Source organism: Cryptomeria japonica, chromosome 11, assembly GCF_030272615.1.
Source record: "Cryptomeria japonica chromosome 11, Sugi_1.0, whole genome shotgun sequence".
In the NCBI taxonomy this organism is placed as follows: domain Eukaryota; kingdom Viridiplantae; phylum Streptophyta; class Pinopsida; order Cupressales; family Cupressaceae; genus Cryptomeria; species Cryptomeria japonica.
The window spans coordinates 688,507,620-688,531,599 of NC_081415.1; the positions used below are offsets into that span (position 1 = coordinate 688,507,620).

At 35.7% G+C, this 23,980-nt stretch overlaps 1 protein-coding gene across 1 annotated transcript in view; it reads left to right on the forward strand.

Moving 5' to 3' along the window:
• The window catches only part of LOC131038132 (uncharacterized), a 36,454-nt gene that overhangs the window by 4,323 nt on the left and 8,151 nt on the right, over positions 1 to 23,980 (forward strand). Inside the window, exons 2-5 of the mRNA XM_057970459.2 lie at positions 8,738 to 9,024; positions 9,276 to 9,416; positions 9,961 to 10,069; positions 10,245 to 10,306. Of these exons, the coding sequence (XP_057826442.1) occupies positions 8,932 to 9,024; positions 9,276 to 9,416; positions 9,961 to 10,069; positions 10,245 to 10,306 (405 nt within the window). The 5' untranslated portion in view covers positions 8,738 to 8,931. The remainder of the gene's footprint in view (positions 1 to 8,737; positions 9,025 to 9,275; positions 9,417 to 9,960; positions 10,070 to 10,244; positions 10,307 to 23,980) is intronic.

The window sequence follows — 23,980 nt, forward strand, 5'->3', positions numbered from 1 at the left end:
CTCCATCATAAGATTGCCGTATACTTCATATCTGCTGATATCCTAATGTTCATATGGAGTATTAATATTTTGCTGTAGGAATATTGGGATTATTGGTGACTCCTTTCAAATAAGATCATAGAGGCATCTGATACTTCCATAGTTGGTGATAGAAGGTGGGATATTATTTTCGTGATTGGGCACTATGCAATTGCATCATGGATTCTAAAGGCGGCAGACATTATTAATATCATAGGTGCTTAAGAGACAGTAGTGAATGTATAATTCACACTGACCATCAACTACAACCAGATTTTGACAGAATCCCTTGTCATGGATATAAGGCGAAGCTTGGATGGACTGTGTCTGATTGGCTGAGGAACATTCATCACTGTGGGCATATTGTAGACCGTGTGGAGCAATTACAATACCCCAACACTGTGTTGCGGGTCTGTCTGTGCATTTGGAGTGTGGTGATTGATATAGCATTAATTGGGAATGCGAGAGGGTTTTGTGTGGTCTCCATCAGCATATTAGGGTGTATTTTGAAGAGTGCCGAGACTGATTATGAATTGTAATAAAGCCAACGACTTACAACGCTGGGTGCTAAGGGATTCCAAATTGTTTGTAAACGAAAACCATCAGTGTGATCTATCTCTGCACATTAAGGACAGATTCTAAAATTGCTCCCGAATTCTGATACATATTGTTATTATTCCATTTTTGCCAAATATTGTTGTATTGTCTGAGTTCTTCTGAGCAGTATTGATGATAGACACAGTGTAGTGTATATTCAAACTGAATTTCTGATATTTTGAGTTGTATATTTGAAAGTGAGACTGTGAGTTTGAGAATTAATTATTTTTGGGTTTGCAATCACCATTGACATTATTATTTGAGGGATTCTGGGTTATAAACATCTAGTATCCCTGGTTTGGGATATTTCAGTGGTATTAGAGCCAAAATCTTGACAGCCTGTGGAATGTCGAGGTTGTTTACAGAAATGGAGGAAATGGAGATGCTAAAGATGACTGCAAAAATGGAAGAAAGAGATAATGAAATTGCAGCTTCTACAATTGCCGAATGGTATAACAGATATCAAAGGATGAAGGATCTATTAACATTTCGAGAATATCGTAATCTGTGAAGACTTGTTATACCTGTCAATGAGGAGGTTATCAGAATTTTTGATGAATATTTAAGTGAACCTGAAGAGGTTAAGGCTACCGAATCTTTCGATAGCTACTATGTACGGAAAAGGAAAGAGGAATCAGATTCTGAATCAGAAACTCAATTGGAGTCAAAAGAAAATCAAATTGTGCCTAGTCAAGAGGGAATTGATGCTTGTAGAGAAACTGAAATGAATAAGAGAAGTAAAGAACTCGAGCTAGAAGAAAACTCTGAAGTTACCATTGAAGAAAGGATAGAAAAGAAGGTGGAATCAATTGCTTGCGACCTGCAGCTTACAAATGGTCATGGGAAAGACATCAATCGGCCATATGAGGATATGATCAAGCAAGTATCAACTATTTCCTCTGCAAGTGGAGGATACCCAAGTCTTCACGGCAACCATAAGGTTGAAGAAAATGCTTTTACGGAGTTTGCCAAACCAACATTGATTGACCAGCTATGTGGAAGCGTGAATTCTATTGATGTTCCAGCGCATGAACAAACTCTACATCTTATTGGTGAGGAGTCAATGTGTGTTTTGGAAAGTAATGATGTTCATAGATATGAAAGCAATACATAAATTTGGTCATGTAGTGAGATTGAATTCTCTTATCATGTTTAAGGTCATACGAGGCATATTGTCTTAGAGAGCTGTTTGTAGAGATTAAGAGATTGCCTAACAAGAAGGTCCTACAATTTGATAATGTTTGGTATGTCATGGACACTTCACCATGGAGTTGGATGAAGGCAAAAACCATAACAGCTAAGAAAGTGCAGGTAGGGATCAGTTTAATGAAACATAAGGCAGCTAGGGGAACATGTGATTTTCAGCGGGATCAGTTTTATGAAACATAAGGCAGCTAGGAGAACATGTGATTTTCAGTTGTACATACCCCATAGACCAGCACTTATGAAGAAGCAACCTACGCTGGAAGAAGATGCAAAAAAGGACAATAGAGTCACTTTGAAGAAGCATGAACATGATTCTGATTTTCTGAGTTTGACCAGCAGTCTTTTGTTATCACATGAGCCTGGCATTGAGGACAATCAAGAGTGGATTGATAGGTGTGAGGTAAATGATTCTACCCACTGTTGTGATGGTGATCTTTTGATTATGCATGATGTTGGCCTAACTCTAGAATATGAGTTTTGTGGAAAGGATGTTATGAAGGAAGCTGTTTTTGAATGGCATAATGAAGACAAATAAGAACATTTGCTTGAAGACATTAGACTTCAAGAGACACGTCACTTGGAAGGTCGATTGAGGATAAATGAAGGCATGATTATTGCAGCCCTAACTCACTTTGATGACATTCATAAGATGCTGGCAGACTATTGTTGGAAGACACAAAGGGGACACAAAGGCCTTGAAGGAGAACTATTTCTTGCAGACTTACAGGTAATCAAAGAAGCTTTGGTTGTGATGAAATCAAATTTCTTACACCTACTTTCAGATAGAGATCATCTCCTCCAGCTTAATGAGATATATTTTGATGCATTAAGAAGAAAATAAAACGAAGTTACCTATGAGCTTTAAGGTTACTACGGATTCCTTAGAGAGTACTCAAATGGCCCTTCAAGAATCAGAAAATCAGGTTGATGAGATGTTTTTGGAGTTAAGCTTGACACATTCTTCATCGTCCGAATTAGAAATTCAGTCCTCTACAACAGCCACTTCCAAAGAGCAACAACTCAATATGAAGATGGTGAAAAGTAGACACATGGAAGAAAATTTGGGGGACATCAATACGAAGTTATTAGGGGAGAAGATGATGATATAACTTGCAACTTTGGGACAAAAATATGACAACAGGTGCGCTTGGTTTTCAGTTAGAGACATCCCTTGAACCAACACTTGTGGATAATCATCCACTCATAAAAGGAGCCATGTTCAGGGTCTATGATGACATCACACGAAGGCATGGGGAAAAGATTGATTTGCTGATTTCGAACAGCAGTTCCTTACCTCTGCAGAATTGTGATTTGGCAACTCGTATATGTGAAGATGTCAATGTTATGAGGTCTTCCGATGTTGGCACTCAAGGTTTGAGAATTAAATAGGAGGCATTTGTTATGGATCCAAGCCACAAGAGGTCCAAGCTTGTATATTTAAGCGTGAAAGATATAAAGAAGACACAAAGTATGTGTGAAGGATGGCTACAAAGAGCTAGGGATACAAAGTTGTTGGCTGCTCAAACAAGACAGCACTTACAAGCAACACAACGAAAAAAACCCTATCTTTGATCTCCATTTCTTCCAAGGAAATAAGATATGGAGATGGAGCATATAGAGGATGATCCTCTTTGAGTTGGGCAAGCAAGAAGAACATTTGAAGTATGATTCAGAAAATCTTATTGGGATAGTTGAGCATACACTTGGTGGATCAGCCACTAGTATTAGACATACACGTGTACAGGGAGGCATAAGTAATTTGGTTGGGCTTTTGCTCATTAGTGGTGAGTTTGAGGAATTATCTCTTTTAGAGGCTCACATGGTAGAGCTTCCTGTTTTGGGACCGGCCTATGAAGGAGTGTACATGAGTGGGGGCATTGGTGATTCTTTGATGAAGTATAAGTCTGCCCTAATTCCAAGACTTGTGACACATGACATGGAGATACTTGTCTTTGATTGGTATGCACTTATTGAAGTGGAGACACAACTGGTCTATGAACCGAGGTATGGATAAGTTGTCACAAAGAGACTTGATCTTGACTTGCAAACATTTGAGTTTCAGCTTGGCTATGATCTATGGTATGCACATGATCATAAGGGTAGAAGTGTTCCAACCTTAATACGAATTATTACTACATACACTGTTCAGTAAGTACTGTTCTACATTGCTGAACATGGATTTTCTTGGAAACACTTTGAGGGCAGCAGCTGTTTGGGTGTTTTGGAGAGATATGGATCATCTCTTTATTATTGGAGGTTGGCATAATGATGAGGCATTATCATCATTAATCATTAGAGGCAATTCTTACATCATCATAAGTCTTTTGGTTTTTCGTGTGTATATGATGGGTGTTTTGCACATCCATGGAAGATCATGTGGAGTTGGAGTTGTTTTGGACATCTTAAGATACTTTCATCTCCTCATTTTTGATGGATGTGATAGAGTGATGATTTGGGATCCATTAATCAGATTGATAGTAGGAAGGTTTTAGGAAAACAGAGTTTGCAGGGTTCAGTATTGTGGGTTGCATCAAAGTGGAGCAGTGGAATGATTTTAGTGGTACAACAAAGAATTGCTCGAGGACAAGCAATGTTTGGGTCAGGAGGACTGTGATGTCCCCAATTTTTAAACGATTCTTGATTAAATTAATATTAAGCTTTCAACAAAATAAATAAAATATTCAAATGATGACTTAATATTAATTAAATAATATTAAACTAATAAAATATTATTATAATATCACTTTATTAAATATATTTCTACAGCAAGTTGGCCTATCTTCTAGATTCTTCCTGGAGATCTTTATAAGAGGGTTCCCGATGATGTATTGGGCATGCTGAATTTTGATAAACGACTTATGGTTTCTGGAGATGAAACCCTTCAGGAGTTCAATAGAAGGGCTAGACAAAAACCTGGCTCTTCCAAGAGGTGGAATCATGATGGAGTTCATAGGTGGGCAAATTTGTGAAGTCTCCATTGGAGACAAATTTGCAGAGTTTTCTTATTAGAATCAGAAATAAGGATTGATATATTGTCAGGTGACAAGTTTAATGGTTATTGTATTTCTGAGTGTATCAATAGGACAATTGCATTTTATTGGTGATCTTAATAAGAGCTGAGAAATATATTAAATCATCCTTCAGTAATCGTCCTCTCCATCATAAGACTGCCATATACTTCATATCTGCCGATATCCTAATGTTCATGGAGTGTTAATATTTTGCCTTAGGAATATTGGGATTATTGTTGTTTTAATTATCGGCGACTCCTTTCAAATAAGATTGCAGAGGCATCCAATATTTCCATTGTTGGCTATAGAAGGTGGGATGTTATTCCTGTGATTGGGCTCTATGCAATTGCATTGTGGATTCTAAAGGCGGCAGACATTATTAATATCGTAGGTGCTTAAGAGACGGGTGAATGTATAATTCACACTGACCATCGACTACAACCAGATTCTGACTGAATCCCTTGTTGTGGATATAAGGTGAAGCTTGGATGGACTGTGTCTGATTGGTTGAGGAACATTCATCACTGCAGGCATATTGTAGATCATGTGGAATGATTACAATACCCCGACACTGTTTTGCGGGTCTGTCTGTGCATTTGGAGTGTGGTGATATAGCATCAATTGGGAATGCGAGAGGGTTTTGTGTGGGCTCCATCAGCATATCAGGGTGTATTCTGAGGAGTGCTGAGATTGATTATGAATTGTAATAAAGGCAGCGACTTACAACGCTGGGTGCTAAGGCGTTCCAAATCGTTTGTAAACCAAGACCATTGGTGCAATCTAAAATTGCACATTAAGGACAGTTCTAAAATTGCTCCCGAATACTGATACATATTGTTATTGTTCCATTTCTGCCGAATATTGTTGTATTGTCTGAGTTCTTCTGAGCAGTATTGATGACAGACACAGTGTAGTGTATATTCAAACTGAATTTCTGATATTTTAAGTTGTATGTCTGAAATTGAGACTGTGAGTTTGAGAATTAATTATTTTTGAGTTTGCAATCACCATTGACATTATTATTTGAGGAAAATTTGGTTATAAATATCTAGTATCCCTGGTTTGGGATATTTCGATCTACGGTGGATGCAAGGGTAGAGTGTAATGGTGTGGCCATGTTCACAAAAACTCCTCACAGCTGACAAAACATAAATTTAACAAAACAAATATTAAACAAAAACCTTGGTCAACTGACAAATGAAGTTATGAACGGTAGCTTTTTGAAAAGGAGAAAAAAAATTGCATATAAATAACTGATATTTACTACCCTTTTCAAAACAAAAATAAAACAAAAGTATGAAAGAAAATATAGATAGCTTTAACCATAAATAAAATAGTAGGTTAAAGTAAAACTATTGAAATATCTATGTACTTAAGGTATTAATTTGTTTTTATTTAGCTTTTTGAAAACAGAGAAAAATAAAATGGCTTAAATAAATCAAATAACTTAGATTAAAAAAATAGCTTTTCAAGGAAAGTTAAAATTTATGTGTCCATGTGTGTATGTAGTAAATAAAATAGCTCTGAAGTTTAATAAAAAAAATCTTAGCTAAATAAAATAGCTCTATGTCAATTATATCTATCTACATACCTATTTATGTTGTCCATTTGTGTCTATGACTTATAAGTAATTGAAATAGATATTAAAATTTAATTTTACTTGTGCACCATTGAAATAGTTACGATCTTAAATAATCTGCCTTATTTAGCCCTTTTTTTATAGGTACCTTTATTTAGCTTTATTGAAAACTATTAAAAAAAATTTATACGCTCATCTGTGTATGTAGTAAATAAAATAGTTCTAAGCTAAAATAAAATAGCTCTTAAAGTAAATAAAATAAAGTAACTCAACTAAAATTTAAAATTTATATGTTCATGTGTGTATGTAGTAAATAATTTTAAATAAAATAGTTTGTCATTTTTGTCTATCTACTTAACCTATTTATGTGTCCATGTGTGTGTATGTAGTAGTTTAAATATTAAAATTTAATATCCATATAGAAAAATAAAATAGCATAGGTAACTTAAATACATCTATTTAAAGATGCTAGAGAGATTAATCTTGAGGCATCTATATTAAATTTATTATTTAGTACAGATAGGTGTCTCAAGACTAGTATCTCTCCACATCTTTTAGATAGATATATTTCATATGGCTCTGCTAGTCTTTACTAATGTGTTGGGTCTAACTTCTAGATGCTTCTTTGGGGACAAATCAGATTATAAGCTGAATATTGCAATCTCTTTATTGAAAGTCCAATTTGATATGTACTTGAGCTTTAGTTTATTCAAAAAGTTGCATGATATTGTTGTAAAATCAAGATGGCTAAAAATTAACAGAACATATCTGCAAAACTGATATAAAGAAATTTAAAGGAACGTGGCAGAAAGGAAGAAACTGAAGAAAGATGAGCAATAACAATGCGAGGCAAACAATGGTGGATTTTTAAACCATGCTAAGTACTTTGTTTTCATCGTCCAACTTTTGTCAATGGTTCTTTTGATCTAGAATACCTCTAGTCCGTGTGATTTGAGTTGTATACCAACTCAATGTTGAAATAAACTTACAGAGATATTTATTAGTCTATCATCCTTAAATTGTGTTGAAATGTCATGCATCAAATAAAGTAGATTAGATAAGTCAGTGGGAGGAAAGCTTGTAGGTCATTCTGGTAACTTGTAGGTGTAATGCAGCTGAGAGCAGGCAATATCCAGTGATGCACTTCAGCATTGAGTAGTAAAGATCACTCATACAGCAATATTATATAGAGTTTCTATTTATATAGCATCTTCAGCTTATTTTCTCTGGTTAAGAACTTTCCTATTTTGCCACCTTGGTGAAATATCAAGCTTCATTTTGAATTATTCCTAAGAAGATTTGTCACCAGGTGTAAATTTTTCTATTAAGCACCTACCTTTAGGTTTATGTTTAAAAAGAAAAGTAATGACAAATATCAGAATGAAAATTTCCATCTTTGAAACAATCAGAGAAAAGTTACAGAATTTTTGGTTTGACGTATAAATTTTATACCATGGAAAACCAAGTACCCAATTTGACAGCATAGGAATATAATTTTTTCTCGTCTGAAAAATTTATGTCAGGAAAATTAAAAAATAGTTTTAACATCAAATTGAAGTCAAGTCAGGCCTAACTTTTTACCTAAAATATCCAGTAATTGATTCTTAAAGAAACTCTGCACAGATTGATAAACATGCTCAAAATCTGCCTAAAAGGTTTGAGCTTTTTCTTATGCATATTGAAGGAAATGTCTGAAAAAAAAATTAAAAGCAGTTAAGACTAATTAATTGTTAACTATCAAAACTTTCCAGTTTATTATTGGTTTGCCATTCAACTCCTGTTTTTCTTACCATTGACTGCTCTCCATTTGGCAGTGTTTAGAACAACTGTTTGTTTTGCTTGATGCTGTTGTGGATTACAAAAATATTATTTTTGCTTTTTTCATTTTTCCATATAACTATAGAAGTTATGTTCAGTGAAGAGCCAGTGCCAAATTTTCCATCAGAAGATGTGAAAGGGCAACACAATGGTATTTCATTTTATAATTAGCCAACAGCGTTGTTAGAACTTTGGTAAACAATTATTGTTTCCAAACATAAATTTAAGTTCATTTAAAGTTTAACAAAACTCAGTGTTTTGCTTGAATTTTGGCAAATCTTGTTGGTGAGACAAGAAAAATGAACTCATTTGATTCAACCTGCTTTGATTAAAACATCAGAAAGTTTCAAAACTTGAGTGCTTCAAAGTTTAGTATAAGATAATCAAACTTTGTAGTTAATCAGATGGAACTGATAACAAATTTAAAGATTCAGCTTTCATTTATATATTTGTATTTAAATATTGAGCTGTAACACCTAATTTGTCTTGTTCCTTTTTTGTATTGCAGATTAAAGAGATTGATTTTTCAGCCGTGTCATGCATTTTTTACCGTGCTCCTTGTTTCGGCAGTTGAACTGAAGGTACCATGATTAAACAAGAAAAATTATGGTGGACCTTATGAAGATTTTCTTCATAGAGTCTACAAACTAGCACCTTCATAGAAAAGTCAGAAGGTTTTTAAGTGAAGCAAATTTGAAAGGGATGTTTTCATTGCTATATGGACTATGGAAGTACCTCTTCAGCAAGACAGAGTTTCATGTCCTCATTCTTGGCATTGACAAAGCTGGGAAAACTGTAATTTTACTTTCTTTTGGACTAAATTCAGATCCCTTAAAATTCTGTTTTTTATTGTATTGAATGGAATGATATACATCCAGGGCAAATTTGAGTACTTGTTTTGAGTTTTGTTTGTACGGATAATAATAAAAAAAGCTCTTCTCATCATAAATTGCTTTCTACATTGTTAGGGCATCTGATAATGCTATGTACTCAATTTGTCTTTAAATGTAAGTTTGAAAGTAATTATGTTTATTTCTTGATAACAGACATTACTGGAAAAGCTGAAAACTATGTTTTCAGATTCAGAAGGGCTTCCACCTGATCGAATTGTCCCAACAGTGGGGCTGAACATTGGACGTGCAGAGGCTTTCAAATCAAAGCTTGTCTTTTGGGACCTGGGAGGGCAGGTATGTATGATGTGAAAACGTGCATAGCAGCATGCATGTATATAATAACATGGATGTCAGTGACACTTAACGAACAATATGTCTAGAGATAACTTTAAGGATTTGGTAAAGTTATTTTCTTGGCTGGCTCTTGACCTTAAGCTTGCATGCTGAAACATGCACCAGAAGTCAAAACCTCTAATAAGGACTGGAGATTGATATCTCTTAATTGGCAGGGTATATGTCTCTGTTCGATTTCTATTGCTGCACATTAAAGTAATGTTGTCATGTGTCATATGTTGTCTTTTTCTCTAGGTCTTTTGGTAGGAAATGGGTAATTGTTTACCCTCATTGCATACATATCAGACATATTTAAGTTTTATCTGTAAATTTTGTTGTTACTGTATCATTTTATTGTCATGCTTATAAGATGCCTATATATCAGTTATTTTTCAAAAAGTAAAACTCTACTTATAGTATTTAACTATGCTTTACCTTTGTAAGTAATTTCTATGCATCTGTTGGAGCACCGTGTCAAGTAGTGTTAGTATCTTTGACTTGGCAGATTGGCTTACGCACAATTTGGGAAAAATACTATGAGGAGGCACATGCTGTGATATATGTTGTTGATGCAGCTTGCCAATCACGATTTGAAGACACAAAGTCTGCCTTAGGTGAGTCATAGGCTATTACCAATTCTAGAAATCTAAATTTTTGTTTAGACTCCAATTACAGCATGTTACTGAGTCCTTTATGAAACACATCATGGCAATTGCATGTTTTGGCACACTTTAAGAATCAGATTTCAGCTTACATGTGATTTTCAACCCTGTCCTTGAACTCAAGCAGAAAAAATTTTGAGGCATGAAGATCTCCAAGGTGCTCCAATATTAATCTATGCAAATAAGCAGGTGTGTGAGATATTCCAAGTTATATTTTGCTTTCTAATTTTTATGTTCCTAGTTAAGTTTTTAGTCAAAATCAAGATTATTATCTATTCTTTTAAAAAAATTGGTATAAACAAAACCTACACCAAATGAGAGAGACAAATAAAATGTTTTTCTATTTCAGCGACCCATTTTTTTTGGTAATCTTCCAATGCAACTCTACTATTTTTGCATATTGTAAATTGTTAAATCAACTAGTAATTATTTATGTAGCAATTATGTATCCATATATTGCTTATGAAGTAATGAAAATCTCCTCTAATAACTTAGAAAATTGTGTTAAATATGTGTATGTGTTTTGAATGAATGTCGTATCCAGCCGTATCCATATTTGGGGTCTTAAAAAGTGGCCATATCCGGATCTGATACTGTATCCAGATTTGTATCCGTATCCTTGTCCATGCAACTTTGGTTTTGAAGGCTTCAAGGGGATCATCAAAATCTTAAATTGGAACTGCTGCATAAATGAAAATACCATTTTAAATTGTCATTCTCAAAGTTTCTAGTAGATGATGTGTAAGTGGCATGAGAGCATGAAGCAAAAGTTCTTGATGTGAGCCAGAGGCTTGCCAGTGCTATCAAAAGCTATTGGCAATAGGGGTTCATTTTGAAAATCTTAAATGACAGGTTCTTGGATGTGGCAAAGGCTGCATCTTGGGTTTGGGTTTTAAGAGAGGAGGGGTTATGGCTGGACTTATGTAATGATATCGGATATACTAGTGGTTGTTGAAGACTATTGGCCTACGCTACTGGTTTTTGTTCGGGTACACAGGTTTGGTATATGGATTTGATCTCTTAGCTTGCCTGGTGTTTTGTTGAATGGGTTTGATCTGAACTTAGCTTGTCTGAATCATAATATTTGGATCATTCTATTGTTATGGCCTAGATTGTGTGGGTTTGCCTCCAACTAAATCTGTTTGCCTGAGTGTATTAGGTGTGATGGACTTGGTCTGGGGTTGGTCAAGAGGATATTTTAGCCAAGAAGCACTTGTGTTCCTGGCACAAGATATTAGACACATGGTATTTTCTGTAATCAATTAGAAATTGAAAATGCCATAAGGTCAGTAGTACCATGTGGATAATGGGAAGGGCTCTTGCCAGAGTCTGATGATATTTTCTGATGTATTGTTAATGAGTTGCTCATTATTGAAAAATACATCTTCATCAGTGCAGTCATACATAGAAATGTAGTTGTAACTGGAGGGTTGAGAGCTTGATAACGAGTTTGCTTTTTAAGGAGTTAGCAAAAGTAAGCATTGGTAGATTTGACATTTCTGAAATGTAGGAGGCAAGGGTAAAATTCTGATAAAAATGTGGAAGGTGGAGTGAAGTCTTTGGATGTGAAACTGATCAGGAGGAATTGCTTTGGGTTTGCCAAAATGCAGATAACCAAGCTTAGAAGTTTCCCAATTCTGAAATGGAAGAGGAGACAATACAGCCCTTAAGCCTTATTGCAAACGTTGAAATCATATCTCTACACTACACTCATGGTGTAAATAGAGCTTAGGATAAGAGGGGCATACAGATTTTATGGCATGAGTGCATTAAGATGTAGCTTTCTGGGATATATTGGGCAACTTAAATAGCCTGCAAAACGTTAGGACAGTGCATGCAGCTATATTACATATTAAATATAACTGAAATGAAGTAATCTCACCAAAAGAACCTATACGCAGACAAAGTTTTAGCATGTTGACCTCTACCTAAGATGAAGTGACAAAGGGCGATCTTTCAGGAATATAAAGATCCTAATGGCAAGGAATAGGATGATAACTGGCCTTGGATGCATCAACAGAAGCATCTATCCTGTATATTTGAACCTGCTGTGGCAAAGCTATTTGGAGAAGATCCCGAGGGTTTGATTGTTTTGCAGGCATAAGTTTTAAGGAAAATATGTGTTAAGAGCAGTAGTTGCAAGTGCTAGATAAATCAATAGGAATTGCTGACTTGGAAGGGCTAATAGTCTCCTATCTATATACTCTTCTCTTTAATAAAATTATGCATGTTATATTTAAAGTGGTGGGTTCATTTCAAGCCAGATCCCTTTCTCTGGACCTAAAGGCTAGATGGAGGGCATCATGGGCGTAGAGGGTGGTGACCTAAAGTTAAGGTTTAGATGACAGATTTGTCTTAAGTTGAACCCATCACTTTGGAACCTAATAGGTGTATGAAGGGATCAATGAGCCTCAAGGGGTGTTATCTAGATTGAGTTTGCTGTGTGGCAGGCTTTTAGTTAGGACTAAGTGGTAATCAGGGAACCTATTGCTTTCTAAGATTTGGGGTCATTATGAACTTGATTCGGCACCATAACTCTATGCAAACAGTTGGTGTTTATTGCGAGAAGGAAATGCTGATTAAATTTTTATGATTCTTAACTTGCCAAATTCAAAATCATGGCTTTAGGTTAGTTGTTAGGGGATATTGATTGACAGTTTCAAGTCTCTCTGCAGTTTCAAGGACATTGGAATTGAATTGTACTAACATTCATTATGAGCCTTTTCATGACCTTGATGTTCCTCTGCTTTATCAATATTTAAACCATCTGAAGCACTGAATTTGAAGTGTTAGGCACCTTTACATTTTGTTTGTGTCACATTTGATCTTGGCAAAATTGAAGCTCTACGTCATTTTATATCAGCGAAATTGGAGGAGCTAAGTTACTTTTATAGCCACAATGAATATCTACCTTGGTTATTGCACTTGCTAATCTTGAAAAGTTCCCGTAGAATATTTCTGAAGGTGGTTAAAACCTGATCTGATTTAATGTCCCCTACTAAGATTAGGCTTGATTTAACCATAATTAATCTATCCCAATACACTTAAGACTTAACTAGATTGTTTCGGAGGCGGTTCTATCTTAACAAATTAGTGATATTCCTTAATTTAATCAATTAACTTGTTAATAAGGAAATTGTTTATCTATTATGTATTCATAATTCTTATCGCAAGTGTCAACCCTTGTTACCATTTCAGTTTAAGGAAGAAGAGGATAGGAATGTTACCAAAGCGCTTAGAGGCCAAACACAATAGGTTCCCTTAAAGTTTACAGATCCAAGCCCTAACCTATCTTGGGCTTATATCCTCAAGGTTTATGAGTCACTGATCCCTACCCTATCTTGGGAATTCATCCTATTGATTGGATTTAGACTGCCCCTCTTTGAAAACATCTCAATTCCCCAATTCTTAAATACTGACAGACACAACAGAAAACATATTCTTCTTTCTAATATCAATTTAAGAATTCTTCTGATTTATGTTCTACTATTTATTTGCCTGATCAAAATATTATTTATATATATATATATATATATATACATTTATATATTTTAATTCATTTATAGATATTATTATTATTATATACAACTGCAGAGCAGTCCTCAGAAAATATTATAATAATTATAATTATTGTATTATTATTAATATTTATAATATCTGCATAAGAAACGACAGCAACTTCATATATTAAGCATACCAATTAAGTGCATCCCACACATTACCAAAGTGCATCCCACACATATTACCGTGAGCAGAGATGTTACTGCCTGTAACTTTTTGATAGTTTCTGTTTGTGTCAGCACTTTATCCTTGCTGTCCTCCCTTCGTATTTCTTCATTTCCCCATCTACTTTCTTTTCTTATATCTTTGCACAATGGGAGGGGATGCATTTTGGGAGACACGTCTCTTCTCTCCATAATTGGTTTGTACCTCTTCATAACGTAACTACATGGACCTGCATACTAATGATTATTTTATTTATCTCTTTAATCGCTGCTTGCTCATTAGATAACTAATCATCTGATTAGGATAATGGCTGGTTTCTGTCATTCTGACTTTATCAACCCCCTTAAATAATTCTTCTCCAAGCGATAACCTCTTAATCGTGCCTTTTCATCCACAAGCAAATCGGTTATTGGTTAACTAACCATATGTTTGATTATCGATAGAATTAAGGATGTTAATCCTTAGCTGATGCTAACTGTTATTAATCTTAATGACTATCTTCAACTTCTTTAGATCGCTATCCCTTCACATGAGTCCGTCATTCATCGTTCCTTTAATACATGTTATTACAGATGACCGATCCTTTGTCTTTCATAATTTGAATAATAATATCAGTCACTGTCTCTTAATCCATGATAATCTTGGACATTGCCACCGATCAATATACATTATCATTTCTATCTTCCAAAGATGTTTGACGATTATTATTGGTCACTTATAGTCATTCTTACTTATTGATTGGAAACCACGTTAAGTCTTTGTCCAAGCGATCAGTGCCTCCTTCTGATTTGTAATATGCCTTCATGGTTGCTTCCCTCTTTGCTACGTAGCTTTCCTTGTTTCTTTTATATATGTATGCAAAGGCAGACAAATCTGACATATGTCAGATTTGGTCTGCCACTATGTTTTCATTTAATAGTAATTAATATTGACTGCAAATTAATATTTATTTAATAATTGATTATTAGAGAGATAAATGGCTATTCATTATTCAATAATATAGCTGATAGAAATAAATAGATGATTAATCAGTACTAAATAAGTGTATTGATATTTAATTAAATTAATTTTTATGTTTATTCTTTTGTATTTTAATTTTATTATCATTATTTATTATTAAATTATATTTCAAAGTTGGGACATCACATCTGAGATCTTATGAGGGAAGATTCAGATAGATAAATCAACCAACAATGAAGTACTTGCAAAGAACACACATGCAAACCAAATATTCAAATTGAAACACACATGCATGCTACAAAATCTACTCCATTGCCCTCCTATTTCTCAAGATCTTGTGTTCGAGATATGGATGTTCTCAGAAGCACGTGCACAAGAAGTATGATGGACGGATATGAAGATATCAAATATGATGAAATGATACAAAGATGAGAGATCAAAGAGATTCAATGAGCACAATGAACAAATATATGAAAATTTGAATGCAAGAAAAAACTTCCAAAATGCAAGCATGCAAATGAAAGATTGAATTGCTAGGTTTAGACATGAGGAGGAGCAAGGTATTTATAGATTTTCTCAGGGTGGAATCCAAGTTGTAGGATAAATGTGGGATAAGAGATTAGATTGGAGATGTTTGTCCCACATGCATTAAGGTGCGTGTAATTGACAGGAGTGGAAGATGATAAATAAGAGATGAAATAGATATGAAAGAGATTTAGGAAATGGATGGAAAAACGGATTTAATAGAGAGTAATGTTATTAAATGGATTTATTTAATATTATATAATATGAATATTATGATATAGTGACGAATAATGGAATAATAAAAAATGAATATCATAAGATAATGGGGAATGATGGGATAATAAGATATTATTTGATTTGAATCCACTTGATAATGATTGGAAAATTGAGATTAAATAAGAGGACATTTTAATGGAAATTTTTATGTGTCTACATTTTGCCCCTCTTTGAGACAATGCAACTTGTCGCGTTGTTTTGAAGAAAATTGATCAATTGATATATGCCCTAGAGATGTCCTGGTAAGGGTGATGATTGATATGATATGCCCCCTCGAGAGATTGATTGAATAGATTGATGGAGATTGATCTCTTGATAGATTATGAAAAAGAGATTGGATAATTGATATTGCGCAAGTGATTAAGTTGAGATGTACATTTGATGGAAATGCATAGTTGATGAGGTGTAATTGAACAATTGATGGAAATGAACAATATAGCCAAGTTGATAAGCTGATTAAGTTGATGGAGCTGATTAAGCTGATTAAGTTGATTAAGTTGATAGGGATTGATGATAGCACAAGATAAGGTGATCCAAGGATTGATTGATTGATCCGAGGGTGTTGAGATTGCAAGAAGCAAGTTGGTTGATTTGATAAAGCGATTAAAGCTTGAAAGCAATGCATCAGTTGGATAAAGCGTTTGATTGATCTCACTGCAACAAGGGAGATGAAGAAAATGATGAAAGAAAATGATTGAAGACAAGAGGATGACGAAAGAAAATGATAGAGAGAAATGATTGATGCGATAAGCAATGAAAGGAGATGCAAGCAATGAGAAGATGCAAGAAGATGGATGATAAGAAAAAAGAATGAAAGTGATGAGAAGAAGAATGATGAGAAACAAGATATGAAAAAGGATGAGAATTCTTGTGCTTTTTAAAGTGCTTATGTCATCATCAAGCTTATTATAGCAAAAGGATAAAACTCATCTAGATATGAATAAGACCCAAATGAATCGTCATACCAATTGCATGAAAGAAAACACATAAGACAGTCAAGGAATGCCCCAATTCACATGAGACCCATATGTCCTTGTTGATTTTAGACAATCATGTCCTAAGACGAGTCATCATATTACTACGGAACAATCCACAAGCAACAAAGTAGTGAACATACCCCATCCTCGCCTTTTTAGTAAAATCTCTAGTCTAAGACATCTTGGAAAAGCTAAAAGACATGTCACCAAAAAAAAAAAAAAAAACAATCAAAAGATATAATCAAACAAACAAACAGTATGCTTTATGCCAAAGTGATTGTCATTCACAGTTAATGTATTTGGTTTTGATAAGTCGATAAGATTTTGTTATGTCTGCTCAATCGTAATCTCGTCACGTCATGATTTTGTTTAAGTTCAAAGCTGCACGCTCCTCTGAAGTGTTGGTGTCTTCACAATGTTTATTAAATGTTTTTGGATTTTGATGAAAAGTTTTACAATTTTTAGGGTTTTTAAAAATGTTTTTATTTTTAGGGTTTTTTTAGGACTTATGAATTATGATTTTAATGATTTTTTCAGGAGATTTTATGATTTTTATGGTTTTTTTGGGACATTTTATGATTTTTTCAAGACATTCTACGATTTTTTCCTATTTGCCCCTAGTGTCTAGCAAGGCAAAACAGATTTTGAGTGAATGAATGAATGAATGGGATAGAAATGGATAAGTGAATGATGAAGGAAGCTTATGCGATTTTCAAGGACTATCTCACAATAGGATAATATGTCAATCCAAGCATAGGGATCGAATATAGCAATATAAAGCAAGGATATGGTGTAACAAATGTCATATGGTCCAAAGAAATGGCCATGTCAAGAGGTTTTTTGAAAACATGTTTTGCATTTTGTCCATAGTTTTGATCAAGATCAAGGGATAGATTTGGATAGGAGGCAGATAAGATAAGCAAGATCAAAGGTGGTAAAGAAAGATGGAAGCAAGCGATGGACAAAATAATGGATAAGAGTTGAAGGGTGTGGATCAGGTGTAATAGATAGAACACACAAAGCCTGTAAAGATCCTTAACCTTGTCAAGATCAAAGGTGGAAAAGGGATATGTATGGATATAGAGTAAATGAGGGATAATAGATGGATGTGGCAAATAAGATAGCATGGATGGAACTTGCCCCTAGTGAATAATGCAAGAAAATAAGGGATTACGCACAATGCCCGTTTGTCGGGTTTTCATCATGGTACTTGCCCAAGGTGTCACAAGAAGTGGTTTTCACACATGGACGAAATTATTTCTCTTTACTTTTTTCTGATTTTTCACTTTTATATTTTCTTTTATTTTTTTCTCCTTTTTCATTTGTTTTCACTTTTTTGATTTTTTTTTCTTTTTTTCATTTTTTTTTTGAATTTTTGGAAGATAAGGGATGCATGATAGGAGGTGGAAGAAGGACTCAAGCACCTCACTTATTTAGATGGTACCCTTGAAATATGTTTTGCAATAGACCATGGCTACGAAGTTGTGCTCAAAGACGTTGGTAGGATAATGGATTGAAACTAGGGAAGGATTTATGCAAAGGATTGGATAAGAGGGATGAAAGGGTGAGAAAGAGGTGTTGGATAATGGATGGGATGTTGGAAGAATTATGCATGGCTAGATGGAAATGCTGGCAAGATCAACATTGGCACACACCTAGAGGGGTGGTGGATTGATGGAGGAAATGTGGATCTCAGATTTTGAGATTTGGATGGAGAAATAGCTAGGGATTTTGGGACATAAAGATCCAAAATGGATGGAGGTGATGGAGGAATAAATTTGGAAGGTTTGGATGGAGGAACAACAATTTTGGATGCCAATTTGGATTTTTCTTTAGATTGTTGTGCTTCAAGGAGCCGCTTAGGGATCCACATAGTTTTTTATTTTTTATGCTTTTGTAGTTCCTTGGAACGCATTGCTTCTACAAATGCCTTAGGAATCCATATAACTTTTGACTTTTCTTTCTTTTGCTCGATGGGCCTTTGTGGCCTTTTGGATTTTTCTTTTTCTTTTTCTTTTTGGATCATATTTTGCTTTGTTTTGACATGTCGTTTAGATGGGACATGTTGATCCTTGAATACATGTGGATTGCTTGACTTATGACTTTTATGTTTGGCATCCAAATTGCTTGGAGAAGGAAAAGAATGTGTGGATGGATAGGAATGATATGGAGGTATTTTGGATGGATGGAAGGTGCTCAAAGATGTGTGCCTTTGTCGATCCCACATAAGGGGTGGAGGGATATAGGGACCTAAATTGGCTGGAAGGGATGAAGGGGAAGGCGTGTATTTGGATTTTGGTTTAGTAGGGATACAAATATCTTGAGGAATGTCACTGAGGCCAAGACCTTAATATTTTCTTGGATATGGAAGGGTTCTTGCTTGTGAAGGTCTACCCATTTGGCTTTATAAATATTCTGACCCGTATGCTACTCTTTGCTTTGGGAAGAAGGCACAAGTCCATTATGAGGTGGATATGATATGAAAGAAATGATAGGATCATGAAGTGGATCAGGTTGGACCAAAGTGGAGGAACCCATTGTGCATGTAGGGGATTTGCGAACATCTTGCACCAACACATTAGAATCATGAGGGGGATCATGATCATGAAGGGGATTGTGATCAATGACAAGCTCTTCATGAGATGGAATGGGAGGAGTAATGGGATCATCAAAAGAAATGGGATCTTGGAGTGTATATGGAGGTTTAGGATGTGGAGATGGAGGGACAAGGGGATCTTGTGGTAGACATGGATTTGGAAGGATACTTTAATCTTGACAAGGAGGAAGATCATTGGATTCCTCTTTAAAGGTGCTTTGCTCTTGGCTTTCAATGGGATCATTAGGAAGAATGGAAGGGATACCTTGACCTTGCTCAGGGAGTGGAATGGCAATGAGACTCGAAAAGTTGTCGTGTTCGTGGATAGAATGGATAGGAATAGGGGGATCTTCAAAGGAAATGAGATCTTGGTCAAACGTAGTATGCAATAGAAAAGTTTTAGGGCCTTGATCTTGATCCATTTCAAGACTTATTTCTTCGTGCTCTGAATCATCCTCTTGACATGGGATTGGACTTTGAATACACATGGCGGATTTTGGCAAAGAATCAATGCTTTGACATGAGAGAGATGGACTTTGTATGGGACTCTCTAAAAGAGAAGCATGTGGTGGCATTGAATCTTGCATTTCCAAATAGTACAAGGGTTTTGTATAAAGACATAGATTATTGTGCATATCTATTGCAGACAGCCCTAGGGAGGATGCTTTATTAGGTGTATCATTTGGAAGAGATGGTGGAAATTTCTCTCGTGAAACTTCAGGAGATGAAGGAATCGTGGAAGAGATGGAGGCCGCATGTGGAGCCGTGCTAGACAAAGGTATATGATTTTGATAATTTTTAGGAGTAGTTCCTTGTTTCTCTTTAGGTGAGTCATTAGGATCTTCAATTTTAATGACACCATTATCGAGGTCTTGAATCGCATGTTTTAATTCCAGGCAATCTGAAGTCTTCTGTTTGTTTTGTCTATGATCCACACAATAGTTACTCAAGAATTTACATCCTCCTGGGGTTGTGTTAGGCAATGTAATAAGATTGTGCTCAAGAAGCTCTTTTAAATACGACTCAATAGATTGTCCCAAAGGTGTAAATTGTCTATTTGAGGCATATTTTGAAGAAATGTCTTGTTGTCTTGGTAAATAAGTCATGGGATCTTGTTCAAGATTTGGCTTTTGATTTTCAATTACTTGTTCCACCTTATATAGTATTTTTAGCATTCCTTGAAGTTTGTTGTTCTTGATATCATGAAATTTTATCTCAAGAGGGTCGTTGAATCTTTTTGTCAGACTTGAATGTCATATATTTCTCTCTTGAGATCTTGAATTTGTTGGGCCAAGGTAGTCATGGAGATTTATGATAGTTTTGATCTTTGACCTAGGACAATGTATGAGACTTTAGATGGAATGCAAAGCCTAAAATGCAAAGGGGGAACTATATGATATGAGTGATTAGGATGTAACAAAAGATCAATGCAAAGATTAAGGTGCAAACTATATGATAGGAAGGTGAGATTGGGATATGATAAGGATCAATGCAAAAATGCAATCTATGTGATGTGATTGAGATGGGAATATGCTAAAGGATTTCAATGCTAAATGCAATCTATATGATAGGAAAGTGATGTGCAGCTAAACCTTAAATGAGATATGAGGACGAAGATGTTTGATGCAAGGACTAAGGATACTCTAGGTCTGAAAATATTTGCAATGTGAGGGTTGACTTGTGCTATGATGGATAGACACAAGGATAAGTGATCAAAAAGAAGGCATGCTATGATAGGAGATGATGAACTCCAAGTGGAATACCAACTCAAATACACTGATAGGTTCCCTAACTCAAGGAAGATGCACCTCAAGTGATAAGGGTGATTGATGATCGAAAGTTGATGTCAAACCTAAGACAAGAGATCCTAAGTGCAAGTGATGTTTTTGGGTTTTGGATTTTGGATTTTTTTTATTTGTTGGATTTTGGTATGCAAGTGCTAAGGATATGAATAAATGAAATGCTAGGACCAATTATGAAATGACCTAAGGTACTTATGCAAGGTCTACGGTTATGTCCCAAAGGGAGATTGGGATGTGCAAGAATTTAGGTATGATCTAATGAAAGTGTGCAAGGATCAAAGGGTGTGTCCTAAGAAAATAACTTAAGGCTATGCAAAGATTATGGTTATGATCCAAGGGATTGATGCAAGGGTACAACTTAATGGTGGAACCTAAGGATGTGATGCAAGGATGAGACCTGAAGAGAGTATGCAAGGGTATGATCTAAGGGTGGTATACAAGGTCCTAAAGGTGTGATGATGCAATTATGCAAGAACCTAAAAGATCAGAACCGGAAAATGATGTCTCAAGAGATTTAAAATGATTGTTTTGAGAATACAAGTTCAATGTCGCAATAACAATGTTCTTTTGCAATGTTTCCGTTTTACAACGTGGATACTTGAAAGTTTAGACCAAGGTTTTTGTAAAGTGTTTCAATTTCAGGTGTGGTGTTGATTGTGAAATGTTTGTTTTGCACACATTTAGAAAACACGACAGACAGAATGTTTGCTTGATGTTGAAATAAAAACACATTCAAGCACAATCCTAAGGCTGGCCAAGACAACACTTGTTGGGTTGCCACTTGAGATTACTCTCAACTGTGCCTACTCATAGCAGATAGCCTGGGAACTTGGTAGCACTGGCTCCCCTCCACGACACTCACTTCTTCGGGCATACCAAGTTCTGAATTCCTTAGGTCACCACTTCCTAAGGAACTGCTATCTCTACTATGAGTCATGAAATTGTGAGACGGTTGTGAAGGTCCAACTTCCTACGCCAACAAATAGAAGGTTTTGTGTTTCTAAACACAAGGGCTCGTAGTCAAGGCATCTGTATTGTTGTGACGTTTTCACACATCGTCCCATTCAAAATGGGGATCCCTTACTTTTTAGGCCCTCTTAGTCCTTTGGTTTTGGTTTTTTGGGTTTTTTTGCGACAGTCTCATCAGTCTCTCTGAGTTTGTATGTGAGTGGGGTCGATTTGATCAAGTTTGCTTTTCGTTTGAACAAATTTGGCTAAGTCTAGGGCTCGTTTTGTCAGTTTTAGGGTTTTTGTCTTCAATCCTAGATTTTAGAGGTTTCCTTTTAGGGTTTTCGAAAATTGAATATTGCATTGGAGTCAGGATCCTCTAAGGAACCGACACGTGAAATTTGAGCAAATTCTAAGCAACTTTCTAGTTTTAGAAAGCTCCTATTTTTTAAGGATTTCACTGCCTCCCAGAATGTCTTCATTTCACCAAAAATCATACTTACTATTTTGTAATGTCCCCTTCTCGTTGATGACCTCCTAGTGGTCCATTAGCCTATTCCTGAGACCCATAGGCTAGGTGGAACGAAGAATGAGGGTCCAACATTGATGAGGCGAGAACTTACTATTTTTAGTAAGTCAGGGAATGGCTATTCTAGTGATACTGTCCTATTGAGCTCTCCATGCTCTGTCACTGGGCGCGAAGTTCATGCTTTTCGGAGTAGTAGTTCATGACTTACTATTTTTTAGTAAGTGGCAGTATGGCATATTTCTATTTCTGGCAATGGACATGGTCCTGATCCTGCATCAGTTCAGTGGTCTTCCTGGCTCAGCGTCATCCTGGTTTTGACAGTAATCAGTACTGGAGTCATATGTGACATAATTTAATATTATTTCCTTATCCTAATGTTTAATATTTAATTAATTTGATTAATTACTATTGATTTATTGACTTTGGGAATAATGCCTAATATCTCCTAAGTGCTAGGCGAAACTTATGTCTAAGAAGGGGATGTCAAATTATTAAGGGAGATATTATTTTATTTTCATCTCAAGTGTTTGCCAAGTGAAAATTGTGGTCCTTGCTTTTTGGCGTGAGGTTTGACTTGTGGAATGGCGCCACTCTTGGGGTCCACGTGAGATGTAATGAAATGCAAATGGGGAAAGATGAATTTGAAGCAATTTGCATTTGAATTTGGTGGTGTGAGGTTATAAATAAGAGCCTTGGGCTCCCATTCTTGGTATCTTGAAAATTTGCAATGTTATGCTACCGGATTGATGACAGAACTTTTGAGGCTTCGGAGTGCGTCTCCCTAGTGCTTCCCAGTTTCGTACTTGAAACATAGTACCTAGTTGTGTGCTGTAATCTACTAAATTCTCAGTGCTTATCTTAGTCCTTTTTGGTGTTTGGAGCGATTTTGGAACTTGTTGGTTTGCCTGTGGCTGAAGTTCATTTTCGATCATACATCTTTGTTGGAGTGACTGACCGTTATGGGTATTGGCTCTTTCATCCTTCCTAGTACTGGCGATATACATTGTAAGTTTGTGGCATCTTTGGTTGAGCTTTGAATTTATTAGACAAAATCAAAATTCCTAAGCTAGGCGTGGGTTTTTGAAGTGCATTGGGATGCATGCAAAATTAATAAGGGAGTTATGGTAGCTTGTTTTTGGCTGGTTGTCATCGTAGCTAGTCTAGTGTGGGTTTGGGACTGTTTTGGGGTGATTTGGATATGTATTGAGAGAGTTGTGAGCTTGTTAGTGATTCCTTAGGCTGCTGGTTTTGCAATTCCAGCCTGCAGATTTGATGTTAGCAGAATTTCATGTTCTTGTTTGGATATTCAGCAATTACTCTCTTCTCATATCATCTTAATTTTTGTAAGGTTAAGTAGTAGTACTACTAACCAATTCTGATTTGTAATTCTCATCCCGCTGAAAAGTGGAAGAGGTTGGCTTGCCACCTATTATCAAGCAAATTGTAATTTCAGTCCTCCCACTGCATAAGTGGTCGAGTGATGTCCGAGTGTAATGGTCCTCCTGCTGCATAAGCAGCCGAGTT